General features: G+C 40.8%; 1 protein-coding gene across 1 annotated transcript in view; it reads right to left on the reverse strand.

Annotated features, from left to right (window-relative positions):
• Positions 1 to 14152, reverse strand: part of CGRRF1 (cell growth regulator with ring finger domain 1) — a 34993-nt gene extending 20841 nt beyond the window's left edge. The window contains exons 1-2 of the mRNA XM_082386673.1: positions 13711 to 14152; positions 1855 to 1994 (exon numbers count right to left, since the gene is read on the reverse strand). Coding sequence (XP_082242799.1) covers positions 1855 to 1994; positions 13711 to 13814 — 244 coding nt within the window. The 5' untranslated portion in view covers positions 13815 to 14152. The remainder of the gene's footprint in view (positions 1 to 1854; positions 1995 to 13710) is intronic.
• Between the last annotated feature and the right edge of the window lie 1122 nt (positions 14153 to 15274).

Consider the following 15274-nt stretch of genomic DNA (forward strand, 5'->3'; position numbering starts at 1 on the left):
CTTAAGGTTGGACTTCCCTGGTGGCACAGTGGTTAAGAATCCGCCTGCCAATGCAGGGGACACAGGTTCAAGCCCCGGTCTGGGAAGATCCCGTATGCCGCAGAGCAACTAAGCTCATGTGCCACAACTACTGAGCCTGCGCTCTAGAGCCTGTGAGCCACAACTACTGAGCCCGCGTGCCACAACTCTGAAGCCTGCGCGCCTAGAGCCTGTGCTCCGCAGCAAGAGAAGCCACAGCAATGAGAAGCCCGCGCTTCTCAACGAAGAGTAGCCCCCGCTCACTGCAACTAGAGAAAGCCCCCTCACAACAATGAAGACCCAACGCAGCCAAAAATAAAAAACAAATAAATTAATTAATTTTAAAAAAAGATTTACTTAAGGTTGATAATCCCTATAGACTATGTACACTGATGACAACTGATTCTAGAAGTTAGAGGCTGGAAGATGACTAGACAAGAAGGTCACAGGGGCCAAGGGAGAGGATGTCAAGAAGGAAGGCCTGGCCAACTCTGCTAAACACTGCAGAGAGAGCACTGACTCAGGCTGGAAATGCGTCCCCTGGATTTTAGGACTTGGGGGGATCAGAGGTGGGGGCCGAAGCGGTAATTAGTGACCTTGGAGAAGGCCATCTCAGTACAGGGATACAGGCAAAAATCAGACTGCAATCATCTGAGGCATAAAAGGGAACGAGCTAAGAGGAGAAGACAAACGCAAACCACTTTTAAGAAGCCTGGCTGGGAAGGGAGGAAGAGAAAGAGGACAGTGGCTAGAAAAAGATGACAAGTTGAAGAAGTTTGGGGTTGTTTGTTTAGAAGGTACCAGAAATGTGAGCAAGTGTGAAAAATGATAGGGTCTTAGACCAGAAATTGTTGTTGAGCTACAGAACTGTGTGGAGAACTGCCTACTCTATATCTCTACTTAACTGTCACAGAAGCATTCCAAAGTCCACAATTTCAAAACTGAATTCATTACCTTTCTTCCAAAACCTGTTGTTCCTCCTGCACTCCTTACCTTGGCAATAGGATCTGTCTATGGAGGACCCATGCAAAGAACTTGAATTTTCCTTGATTCTTCTCTCTTACCTGTCCCACCCTATGTTTTATACATAACAAACTACTTATTGTTTCTCTAATGTATTATTCTGTTTATATCTCATTGCTGTGCTCGTGCTTCTCTCTCTACCTAGAATTTCTCCCAATCCCAAAAGATAAACACCGACTTATCTCAAAACTCTACTCACCAAAAAAAAAGCTGGGGGGTGGGCAGGGGGGAGAAAAATAAGACAGAGAGAGACACACACACAGCACGTTCCTCTTTATGAAGCTTTTCCTGTATATGCTTCCCCAAACTTAACCCTTTTCCTTCTTTCTTTTACTCCAGTGGTTCCTAGATAATCTTGCAGACAATTTATTTCCCCAAGTACAGAAATAACCACCATTTATTATTACCATTTAATATCAAAATACCATAATTTCAGATGAAAAGATGGCTGTTCTTCAGAAGGGTAGCAACCTTACATTAGCTATACTTATACTACACTGCCTTACTTTTCTCACTGCACTGAAGAACCATGAAAATGGCACAGTGTCCTAACAGACTTCTTATTAACACCTGTGATACTTTATTTTTTCTCATACAAATGCCTCTATTTACTAGTTGATAAGCTCCTTAGGAGCAAGGTTTCTGAATTATCAGTCTTTCTATCTCTGGTATGTAGCATAGCTCCTGGAACAGAATAGGGGCTCAATAAATGTTTGTTAAGTCTGAGAAAGAGAAAGCAGTAGAGAAAGAAAATTAAAGGGCTAAGAAAGGGGCATAGAAAGAGAGAAAAATCTTTGGAAAATAGCCACCAACTTGTAATTGAAGCTGAAGATGGATTGGTGATCTCTAAGCCAAAAGGATTCTTGACTTGTCTCATTTGCTTTTTGAAAACTCTTGTGTTGAACTGGGTCTCTTCCGAATTTCTCAGAATTACTGGAACATCCCAACCAAACCTAAGAAAGGTAAAAATAAAATAAGATATAATTTTAATAAATATTGAAACTTTATGTGTAAAGAATGTTGTGTTTTATTAGTTATTCCTTTTAACATAAGTATCAGAAAAATAGATTCAGTTACTCAAAATTTTACATTATATTGCAGAATTAATCCAAAATTAAGAGATATTAGAGGTCTCATAGAATTGCAATATATTGTTTGGCTGGCTGAATCAACATACTCTTGAAAACAGAGAGTTCTACTGTTAATTATTGTTGATTACAAAGGAGTGCCATGATTATAGATAAAATGTACCTAATAAATACAGTAGCAAAAAGACAGAATTACTGAATTTTTTAAATGAAATGAAAAGCAAATACATATTTAATGTGCAGACTATTTGATATTATTTATGGGACAAGAGAACTTTTAAACACCAAATATAGCCCTTCATTAATATAACATATTCTCTACTTTTAAATTTCATGTAAAAATGTGATAATGAACAGACTTAGAGGGAAAATGGAAGGGATAAACTCAATTCCTTATAAAAGTAGAAAGCAGCTGAGTTTACTCAGTTTAAACAAAACAACTTAAAATGAAAACACATTAGTTAAACCAGGGGACTTTAGGTTAAGATAGCACAGTTAGATTCATACTTTAATGCACTCTCTTCTCTCCACACACTTAGCAGTGATAGACGAAAAAAAAATAAAAAGAGAAATCAGAAGGACCGCACTGAAATGAGTAAACAAACAGCAGGTGTGTTTAAACAAAGCAATAGTACTGCTCAGCAATGAGAAGGAGTAAATTATTACCACAACCACATGGCTAAATCTCAAAAACAACATACTGTGCAAAAGAAGCCTTACATAAAAGATTACATGCTCTATGACTCCACAATAGGAAATTCTAGAGCAAGCAAAACTAATTTATGGTAGAAATAAAATACAGAACAATGGTTCTTCTAGGGGTGCAGGAGTATGGACTGACTGGGAAAGGGCACAAAGAAACTTTCTCTGGTGATGGTAATGTTCTTACCTTGACTGAGGTTTGAGTTGTACAGATGATGTGTTGGTAACACTTAAGATTTGTACATTTCACTGTATATAAATCTTACTTCAAAAGAAAAAAAAATAACTACAAAGAAAAACAAATATTCAACTCTAGCTAAAACTATGCAATGCTTTAGTACTTATGGATGAAGAGTATAACTTACTTTGAAGTAATCAAGAAATTAACATGGATTGATGGGTAGATAGAGGAATGGATGGATGGACAGATATGTAATAAAGACATTACAGTGAAATGTTGATTGTAGAACTTAAGTGATGGGCATATGTGTGTTCACTACGTAATTCTTTTAAGTTTTCTGTATGTTTGAAAATTTTAATAATAAATTGTAATAAAAAAGAGACAGCTGGGTTAAAAGACAAATCTTTATGGATCTGAAAAGGAAAAGAAATACAAAGTAATGAGTAAGGTTGATGCCATGGTTTGGTGGGTTCTGAGTCTGGCAGCAGGCAGTGGCAACTAAGCCTTCACACGGTAAGAGGCCTTACAGGTTGTCCACTCAAGACAAGGGCCAGAGCCAGGTTCACAACTTGAATCCAGGGGCTGGGTTAGGCTTATATCAATATGGGACAGAACTTTCATTATAAGACCTACTCACTGATGAGGGGGTCTAGAAATCTGGTTAAACAGCAAGGATGAGGACAAAGGAGGGGGGCAGGGGACTTCCACTAAAATTTAGGTTGCAAACTAAAATTTCAAAACACATGAATAAATCTAATGCCAAGAGAAAGCCAATAAAATTAACAAATGAAATAAAATTTCACTCTAAATGATTTTAGTTTTATAGAACAGTTGGATAAGGCTGTTCTGTTCCTGCTTTAAAAAGCTGAAAAGCAAGCCTCTAACAGATCAAAGCATTCCAGGTAAGTTAACTGGATCCCAAAACAAAGTTCAGGAATATTTGTATGAATACAAAAACGTCCAGCACCCAATAAGGTAAAATTCACAATGTTTAGCATCCAATAAAAAATTAACAGGCATGCAAAGAAGCAGGAAAATATAACCCATAATGAGCAGAGAAATGGTACAGATACTAGAATTAGTAGATAAGGATACCAAAATAATTTTTATAACTATATTCTATATGTCAAGAAAATAAGTAAAGATCAAGCATATAATATAGAGACATGGATGATATAAGAAAGACCCCAATCCATTTCTGAAGATGAAAAATACAATGTTTTGGGTGAAAAATACACTGGATGGGATTAGTAGCAGGTTAGATATTACAGAACAAAAGATTAGTAAATTTGAAGACATAGCAGCAGAAAGTATCCAATATGAAACACAAAGGAAAAAAAGACTGAACAAAAAAACAAAACATCAGTGAGCTGAGGGACAAGTTCAAGCAGTCTAACATACATGTGACTGAAGTCTGCAGTGGAGGGGAAGAGACAATACAAGAAAATTACAATACCACTCAGGAACATAAATGTAAAAATTCTTAACAAAATTTTGGCAAATTAAATCCAACAGTATATAAAAATATGTTGAGACCCAGCGAAGTTTATCTCGGGAATGCAAGGCTGGCTTAGCATTACATTAAAAATGTAATGTAATTCACCATATTAACAAACTAAAAAAGAAAAACCATACAATCTTCTCAATACATGCAGAAAAAGTGCTTGCTAAAATCCAATGTCTAGTCCTGATAAAAACTGTTGGCAAACTAGGAATGTAAAAAAAGAACTTACTCAACCTGATAAAGGGAGGCAATAAAAAAAAATAAAAAAGTATAGCTAACATCATACTTAATTAAAAACTGCTTTCTTCCTAAAGTCAGAAACAAGATACTTAACAGCCATGTATCCTTGAGCAATCACTCAACCTCTATGTAACTGTTTCCCCACCTGTAAATGTCTATAACAGGGCTTGGCACTATGTAAGTGCCTACAATGATAACGTTGATGATGGAGTGGACTTAGGGGTTGGCAGAGAGAAAACACAAATCCAGTAACTTCTCCTCTTTGATTCTCAGAATCAATTACCCCACAGCTTTTGTCTTCACTGCTCACCATTGCCCCATGCCCTTTAGAGGTCAAGTCAGGCATACGGAGTGGTAGGACACAAGATATAACCTTCCTGTTACAGCCATAACACCTTCCCTTTCTTTCCTTCGTCCCTTGGAGTGAAAAAAAGCAAAGAAAAAAACACCACTCTATGCATACTCCTCATTATATTCCCTGGCCCTTTCCTCATTATTTAATTCTCCCTACCTCACCCCACTCTTTTCTTTCTTTACCCATACTGCCTTACTCTTTATACCCACAGTACCAGCAGTAAAAGCTAGAAGTTAGATCTCATGGTGTTCATTTCTACTGTAGGTTCAAGTACTGTATTTCAGGTACATTATAATGTACCTAAAAATTTCAATTAAAGAATCCTTTAAGGCAGGGGTCCCCAACCCCTGGTACCGGTCAGAGGCCTGTTAGGAACTGGGCCACACAGCAGGAGGTGAGCCGCGGGTGAGCGAAAGAAGCTTCATCTGCCGCTCCCCATCGCTCGCATTACCGCCTGAGCCATCACCCCACGCCTCCCCGTCCGTGGAAAAATTGTCTTCCACAAAACCCGTCCCTGGTGCCAAAAAGGTTGGGGACTGCTGCTTTAAGGTATAGAAGCCAGAAACCACAAAAGGCAAGGCTTTGGGGAAATATCTGGAAGCAGCCCATTGTGAGCATAAAATTCCTTGGTAAAATGCTTTTTATACTTCATAATGAATTTGGTTTTAATATAAAAATATTATTTCTCCAAATCCTTACATAAAATCAATATTGTAGGAGGATATACCATATCTGCTCTGTGGCTTTGGATACACCTCAGAGTGAAACAAATAATTGGCCCAGCATTACATCAACAGCTGGCAAAGCACATCTGTTATTAAAAGAAATTCCTCTCTCTCGATTTTTAATTTCTCTGCCTCATGCTTAATCTTGGGTCTACATTTTCTAATATCCTAAGGTCCTCGATTTAACATCTTTTAAAATTGTTGTTATGAATCTTGCTCAATCTTTGGCCTTTTTGTATTATATAACCTTTTTACTGTGAAGGATAACATACATATAAAAAAGTACACAAAGTACTTTTCTGAATAACAAAATAATTGTTATTCAGGTTAAGAACCAAAATAATACCCTCAGAAAGTCTCCCTGTGTCACCTCCCATGTACTACCCCTTCCTTCTCTATCTTGATGTCAATTACTATAATTTAGTTTACCTGCTTTTGAACTTTCATATAAGTGGAAGCATGTGGTGTATACTTTTATTTCCTATTTTATCACATTATGTTGAAGATTCATTCTTGTATCTATACTTAAAGCATTTTTGTGGCTGTATAGTATTCTATTGTACAAACATGCCATAATCTGCTTACTCATTATATTCTTAATGGACATTTAAGTTGTCCTCACATCTTGGCCATTATGAATAATGTTTATATGAACATTTTCATAAGAGGCTTTCAACGCACATACATGTACATGCATTTCTGTTAGGAATGGAATTTCTTGGCCATAAGGTCTGTGCTTCTTCAGCTTTGGTGGATAATCTTAACAACTGCTCTATGTGGTAGTATCAATTTACACTCCACCAGCAATGAATGAGGGTTCCCCTTGCTCCATATCCTTGTCAAAACATTATTAGCCATCCTGGTAGGCGTGTGGTGGCACTGCATTATGGTTCTAATTTCTATTTTCCTGAATACTAATGAGGTTGAGCACTTTTTATGTTTATTGCTACTTGGATATCCTCTTTTGTGAAAGCCCTTTGAAATCCCTTCCCTGTTTTTCTACTGATCTGTCTTTATTTTTCTTATTTACAGAAAATTCTTTATCTGTTCTGAATACAAGCCCTTTATTGGATACATGTTCAGCTCTTCTACACCTTGCCTTTTCACGTACATAATAGTATGGTTTTTTGTTTGTTTGTTTGTTTTTTTACATAAATGGAGAATGCTTTTTTTGTGTGTGATTTATTTTTGGCTGTGTTGGGTCTTCGTTGCGGTGCGTGGGCTTCTCATTGCGGTGGCTTCTCTTTATTTCAGAGCACGGGCTCTAGGCACACGGCCTTCAGTAGTTGTGGCACGAGGGCTCAGTAGTTGTGGCTCGCAGGCTCTACAGCACAGGCTCAGTAGTTGTGGCGCATGGGCTTAGTTACTCCGAGGCATGTGGGATCTTCCCAGACCAGGGCTCGAACCCATGTCCCCTGCACTGGCAGGCAGATTCTTAACCACTGCGCCACCAGGGAAGTCCCATAATGGTATCTTTTGATGAACAGGGTTCTTAATTTTAACACAAAAGTTATTAACCTTTTCCTTTAAGGTTAATGTTTTTGCTCTTTGGCTTTTCATTACTGCCTTATGTGAATTATGGCCTAACACTGCTACACTTCTGAATTACCATCTCAGACATTTTTGTATTCTTGTCCTCTTAGAGTAGTCAGCCAAGCATGGCTAGTGCAGCCAGCACTCAGTCAGGGCTCTGGGTCCTTATTTGACTTTGCCAGCCTTGTTCCCTTGATATCCTCATGCTTTGAAGGGAAAACAGGGTGTAAGGGGGATAGAGTTCACTGTGTAGCAGAGTGACATCATAGCCTGACCACACCTCTTGTCCTAAACATCATGCTTAATGTCGTCTAAGATCATGTCAGCTGACATACTGATGACTCACGTTGAGCTTTCAGCCTAGAATAACCCTAAACCTTTTCACATACCTGACCCATCGTGAACTTGCTCTTTTGCACAAAATCCTTTTTTGCACAAAAAAAACTTTCACAGTTTAAATGTATTTGATGTGGACCAATATTTCTATCTTTAATGTATTACTCAAAAGCCAATATGCAGAAATGATTTGGAATAAGGTTAAATGCTAGAGACTGTCTAAAGAGCAATCCATAATTGGTGCTGCCAAATGGTTCTATAAAATGTTAGTAAATAGACTCTGTGATGTGCTTCTGGCCACCATCCTACATCTGGCCTTTTTCACATTTTTAGTCAAAAGCATGAATAAAGACACTGATGCCCTGTGTATCAGATCATGGCTGATATGACATTAGAAGAAACAGTAAAATAGAAAATTGAGCAATTTTCTTTTCAATCAAATTCCATTTTTATCTTTTTCTACTCAAAGTCATTTTGGCAACTGTTAGCAATAGAATACCAACTAAATAAACGTTTCTTAACATTATTACTTTCTCTTTTATATAAACTCAGCCTCCCACCCCTTTCTTTTCCATTAAGAGAATTTTTCATCCTCTTTACTGTTAAAATTTCATACTTAATCCTCCTGGAATTTTCTATAATTCTGTTTTTTTCCCATTTCTGAAGTGTTTGTTGCACTTGTTCATACTGCTTAAACTTCCAGCACAGCAGTAACCTGGGGACTTCCAATTCTGTCCACACTTTTTCATATTGTCTGTACACTGTCTTACCCTGCACACACTTCCTAAGCTTCCACCCAGCAGCTGAATCAGAAGAACTGACCTCCTTTCCTTGTTGGAGTCTCACCGAGTCCCTCCTGAAAAAAATTTACTTTGAGGCTAAAGTGTCAAGCTCAGCAGTAAACAACTTTTATCACCCCTTCAGCCTTGAGTTCTAAAGCCAATTAGAAAACACACAGGCAGCTGTTAATCTGGGCGGGGGCGGGGATGGGGGGGGAAGCTTCTCTCCTGTGCAATCTCCCCAAGTTGGCCTCACTTGGCTAGTTGGATACTGAGACTGGATCAGGATATAAAAAACATTCTTGGGGGAATCCTTGGTAGAGAAGGAGGGTTGTTTCTGCGCAAACTGATGTGCTAACAGACTTCGAGTAAATTACTCAATCTCTAAAATTCTGTGCCTTTAATTGTAAAAAGAAGGGTTAGAATAAGTTATCTCAAGGCCCTATTAAGGTTTGAAATGCCATTTCTAAGAGCTTTGTGTTTTCTTCTAGATTGTTCCAAGAAATTTCTTGCCAATAGAAGGGTCATATATTTTGTACCCTAAGCAAATACAAAATAACGTTATATTCTTTCCCGAAGAAGGAATCTGTACCTCATCACACACACACAACCTACTGCATTCGACAAGTAAGATGAGAAATAGTCAAGGTCAGTGTATCAGGAAGGGTTGGCAGGAGACAGCTATTTCGACACAAAGATTTTAATATAAAGAACTATTAAAGTACTGGAGGACTGAAAAGGCAAGAAGGGGACACTGAGGTACCCTAGCAAGAAGCAGTTATCCCTCCGAAGGCTAAGGAAACAAAAGGGAGAGTGGGGATTATAACAGTTTAGAAGCTGGGAGAAGGAATCCCCCAGAGCTGGACCCAGACTTTTCCAGTAGGAGTGCTGGCCAGCTGGTGCTCATATTTCTGAAGGAGTGCAATAAGGCTGTTTCTAGGTATGAGGAAAAACTGTAAACTAAAATAAACTGCTGCTACTCAGGCCAACTGTCACTGCCAGGGTGATGCCAGTGCTGCAGGAATGTAGACCAGCAAAAGGAAGCAAACAGTTAACAGGAAGTCCAACCTTATTAAATATAGAGCACCTCTGAGTCCAAGTTTCAGTCAATCAAGTATGAGTTAACACTTTAGAGTCAGAAGTTTTTTGAGAATACACCCAGATAAATAAATGTAATCCGCTCTATTGTTACATTCTATCCCCCTTGGCCTAACCTACTCACACTCCATTCTCACACATACTACCCAAATTCGCAATGATATAAATTAGCAAACTTTTGTAATTCTTTTAGAGGCTAGGCTATTTCCAACTAGGTCAGAGTTTTGTCCCTGTCCTGAGGAACATGAAGAGATCTGGGCCTCGTGGCAAAAGGTAATAGAGGTAGGTCTTGAGTATAAACACCCTTTGCAAAGCAACTGCCCTGGGGGAGGTCATTACAGGATCTTCAAGCAAGAGAAGGCTAGTTTTCTGAGACACGGAAAGCGGGCTGCTTCCACCAAGAAGGAAAGCTCAGAATGACTGGGGTTTCAGGATTCTCAGCTCTGTCCATTTAGATCTTGCCATTCCTAGTTTCAGGGGCTACTCTTTTCTAGTCAGTGTCCTAAATGAGACATTGACAAGGCTATGTAATTCTAACACCAGCACATATAAAACTGTGTTCAATTTTTAGCTTTGTGGCTATATGAAGTAAAGTGCTATAAAACCATAAAAACTCTTGATTCTCTAAGACTTGATCTGAGAGTTGAAAGACATGAGCTTGTCATTTCCTCTCTGTAAGGGTTAAGGCGCTTGGTCCCCCAAGGCACGCACTTCAGAAATCGTTTAACCACAATCACACAAAGGTAGTAAATCGATCAATTATGAGGCCAACACATGCCATGGATTACTAGCATCTTATTTCCCATTGGCAAGTAGCTGAAGAAATGACCAAACGCAAATCCCATCTTTGAAGGTCCCCCCCACCAACCCAGGATCCCATTCTGAGTAACGATTTCTTATATATCAGTCCAGTCAAGAGACCAAAACCACACCAGTATTTTAACAGATAATTTAATGTAAAAATATTGCTAACCAGATGTTGAAGAACTGCAAAGGCAAAAAGGGGACACTGAGCATCAAAGAAGTAGTAACAGTGGGAAGCAACTATCACATCTAGGACAAGGAACAGAGCAAAGAGGATTGCTACAGCTTAGAAATTTGGAGGAAAGACCCCCATGCACGTGGAACTCAGATCTGAGGAAGGGATACTGAAATCTTTGAGGGGGTACAATGAGGCTGGTTCTAAGAGAGTGGAAAACTATAAACTGCGACCAACTGTTCATGCCAGGGTGAGGCACCATCACTATGGTGAGGCAGAGGAGGACAAGAATCAAACAGGAAGCAGCTAGTCCTTTTGCCCTCCTCTAGCCTTCCACTCCCCTTCCCCTATAGGCAAAGCCTCATTGAGGCAGCAAGCCAGTAAAGAAGAAACGTGGTTTAGAGGTTCTGCCCCAGATTCACAAAGCAGAGTATATAAGGGTGGTATGAAGCCTAGAGATGATAGCTTAATAATCTGCAGTCCAGAGGAAGCAGAGAGTAGCTGCAGAGTCAGGTTCCCTGATTATTTGAAACTATTAAAGGATGTATATGGCATTTTGGTCTCCTTTCTGCACAGTGCCTGGTAAATAGCAAGAGCTTAATAAATGTGAGCTATTAGAGCTCACAGAAACCATCCCATAGTTAAATAGAGATACCATACTTCCAGCTGCATGATTCTCTGCTATTGCCACTGGGATTCCAACACCAGGTACTCCTGTTCTTTCACCATTCCCACACAGTGCAAGTGGACAGGGGAAAAGTGGAAAGAAACGCACAGCAGTACCGAGGTAAGAACCATGACAGAGAAAACAGATGACCAACTGAAATTATATTTGGGGAGGTTAAAAAAAATGACAAGCATAGTGAAAAAGCATAGTGGATGAATGGGTTTACCTTCTGCCTAGAGAACTATTAGATAGTTGATTTGATGAGATCTAGATGGTTTTCATTGTTTCTACTCAATGAATCTGCAGCCGTGGCTTAGGGCAGCAAATAAACACTAGTAAAAAGGTTATCTAGATGGGCAAAGCTAGCCCAGATGGAGAGAATGGGTGGGTTAGGCTCAAGATAACTGGTTAGGCCCAAATTAGGATGGAAGTGAGTGGCGCTTACATGGTCTTGTGTCCTCAGCAGTGCTTAGTTCAGACTTTTGAAAGTTCTACAATTACCTGGGTTTCCACCCTTGTAAAAGTCATACTTAAATGGAGTGTTTAGATAATCATTAAGTTTTCAAACCAAGCCAAATTTGGCAGAGCCAGGATTTGAGCCTAAGTCTGTCTGACCCCAAAGTCTGTCTCTTAACCACCACAAACATGAGGTTCCTAACTACCCTTCACCCACAGATGCCACCATCATTATCAATATGGTCTTCACTCATTTTCCTCTTACCAGTACTAAAGACGGACATCTGAGATACCTAATTAGTTGAATTAGGCCAACTGAAAATTAATTTTAAAATAATTAGGCCTATTGAAAATTAAAATTTAAGGATATAATGTAATTATCAACTAGTTACTTATTTTCCTTAATGGAGGAAAATTAACACTCTTGAAGACAATAACACTAACATTATAGTCAATAAAAATCCTGTGTTGGGGCTTCCCTGGTGGCGCAGTGGTTAAGAATCTGCCTGCCAATGCAGGGGACACAGGTTCGAGCCCTGGTCTGGGAAGATCCCACATGCCGCGGAGCAACTAGGCCCGTGCGCCACAACTACTGAGCCTGTGCGTCTGGAGCCTGTGCTCCGCAACAAGAGAGGCCGCGATAGTGAGAGGCCCACGCGCTGCGATGAAGAGTGGCCCCCGCTTGCCGCAACTAGAGAAAGCCCTCGCACAGAAACGAAGACCCAACACAGCCAAAAATAAATAAATAAATTAAAAAAAAAAAATCCTGTGTTAAGACAGCTTTTCTCACTTAGGCAACATCTTCCTAACTCCAATTACAAACTTTCTTGAAATGAACAATAGCAAGAAAGTCTGATGGGTCAAGAATAACAAATTGTGTAAAACTGGTCTTATTCTTCCCCCACCAACCAACAAGGAATTTATGATCTACTGCTGATAGGGTGGAAAGCAGTGTGAAAACATTAAAACTTTACTTAGTTCCTAAAGATGGCATATTTTCAGAAATTGACCAGGGCTGTGTCCTTTCTTTAACCTAATCACATATATGTGCTCAAAGGGTATTTTTAAACTCATTTTACACAGCCTGCTCTATTCGCTAGCATGTCTTCTCTGACCCTCTGCTCATGTATTCTCTGAAATGCTTTCTATTCTCTACTATACACCTTTAACTCCATTTATTTTTCAAAATACTCATTCTTCAAAATCCAGCTCATGTCTCTCTCCTCAATGGATGGGGCCTGTAAGATGGTTTCAAATAGCTGTATTTTTAAGGCTTCCCTAAACATGATACAATGGCATCTCCTCAAGAGAGAAATTTTAGAATTTCTGAGCTAGAATTGCTCAGGGATGAGCTAACAGTCTACTCTCCTTGTCTCCAATAGGTAAAGTGCCCTTACCCCTTAGTGTAACTTATCTCTAAGGTCTCTTCCAGCTCTAAAATTATGTCTTTATGGTTCTATCGATCTAAATATTCCTTCAAAAGGTGTGAAATGTGTGTAGAAACCATTAAATTCTCAAACGGTAACAGAGTTCAGTCAGTTATAACTTACACTGGAAGATCTGAGGCCAAGTGCTCAGTTCAGGTCAGAACAACAACGATCAACTCGGTTTACTGTCCACGTCTGTGGACTGTACCGCGGATGACGGGTTCACTCCGGGCACACAGTAGGCCCCAATTCCGGACAGAAGCCTGTTGTACAACCTCTCTATCCTAACACCAAGACCTGGCCCTTACTGGTTGCTTTATCGTCTAGAAACCAAGCTGGGTGAAATACCTCAATCCGGCACCACCTCCAGATGCGCGCAGCGACGGGGAGCGGACGACGATGCGGAGCAGTGATGCAGGTGCGGTGTCCACCTTGTTTTCCTCCCGGAGCCAGTCGGAGTCCTCGGCACCGGCTCTCCGACAGTCCCAGGTGCCCCAATCCAGCAGCCACCCAGCTCCTCTGCCCCCTGTTGCCCGCCGCGACCCCACTCCCTGGCTGTCCGCCCCGTCGTCCCTTGCCCCTGGCCCTGGGGCACTTACCATCCCAACACCAGGCCAGTGGTCACGATGAAGCAGGTAAAGACCACCGCGATGTAGAAAAGCGGCGAGTACTCGTAGAGCGTTACTAGAAACACCGCAGCCATCAGGGTCTCCTAAGCTGAGCCGGGCTCCAGCCGCCGAGCCCAGTCTAGCCCAGCCGGGCCCTCTCGGCCAGGGTAAAATCCACTACGGTGCCCCGGAGCGGACAAACTTTGTAGATCCGCACTAGCCTGGAGCTCCGGCAGACTAGATAAGGGTAGCCTCGCGGGCTGCGGGAGCCTGCGTGCCAATCACGAGGCGGCCTGCAGGGCTCGCCCCGCCCCTCCCGCTCCCGTCCAGAGTTATTGGCTTCGCAGAGGGGCAGGGCCCCGACTCGCACCGCCCCCGGCTCACGGGCTTGGTGTCCAACGAGCGTCTTATTTCGTGGTTTGTCCCAGCGGTCCGCGCTTGTCTGCGGCAGAGTCTGAATAGATGTTGGTGCCAACCCCGCCCAAAACTCAGGTAGTGTTTTCTGATGCCAGAGAGAGGAGGCACAGTCCGAAATCCACGTCACAGAGTCAAAATCCTGAGATCCTGCCTATTAGATCTGAGGTGGTTGTGGGAGGAAGAGGGCGGCCGGCATCTTAAGTTCTACAAAGTAAAATAACCCCACACCTACTCTTGTTTTATCTACAAAACTTACAAATAGGCACTGTACGAAACACCAAAAAGAGTCTCACAAGCAGTTTATAGGAGCCTTGTCAGCCTTTTCAAGTTGGATTTAATGCTAGAGGAAAATTAGCATTGGGTGTCAAGATTCTCAGAAATAAATCAACTGTCCCCCCATATCCCTTTCTCTTTTTCCTCCCCTATACCCCTCAAATTAGAATTAGATATTTGAATGTTTTTTGTATTAATTTTCACTTTAATAATAATTTTAAATATGTATTATGTGTATGTGTATATATGTGCATATATATACATATACATATATACAGTTGACCCTTGAACAACGCAGGTTTGAACTGCACAAGGTCCACTTATAGGTGGATATTTTTCAGTAGTAAATACTATAATACTACACGGTCTGTGGTTGGTTGAATCCGTGGTTGAGGTATCGCAGATACCAACTAAAGTTATACCCGTCTCTGTCAACACTTCCACTGAGATCTCATGGGTGTGCGTTTGGTCCCAAGGCCACACCTAGCTGCCACGGAGTCAGGGAAACGCAGCATCCCCCGCTACAGATCAAGGATTTGTTACCACGGAAGAAAGGGACAAAGGACCTAGAGATAGATAACTAGTAGTCCCTCCACACTCCTAAATCACCAGTAAAATTACTGCTGGAGGAAGATGAGCTAAATTTGTCCTGTGGCTTCACCTATCCTTTGGTGAATGACAATGTATTGGGTATTCTCTGGAGTAGTGCTGTGTGAGAAGCTTGGTTCAACAACATAATTTTTTAAATTAATTAATTTGTTTATTTTTGGCTGCATTGGGTCTTCGTTGCTGCGCACGGGCTTTCTCTAGTTGCGGCGAGTGGGGGCTACTCTTCGTTGCGGTGCGCGGGCTTCTCATTGCGGAG

The sequence above is a fragment of the Balaenoptera borealis genome, assembly GCF_965194805.1.
Source record: "Balaenoptera borealis genome assembly, chromosome: 3".
NCBI classification, from domain to species: Eukaryota; Metazoa; Chordata; class Mammalia; order Artiodactyla; family Balaenopteridae; genus Balaenoptera; species Balaenoptera borealis.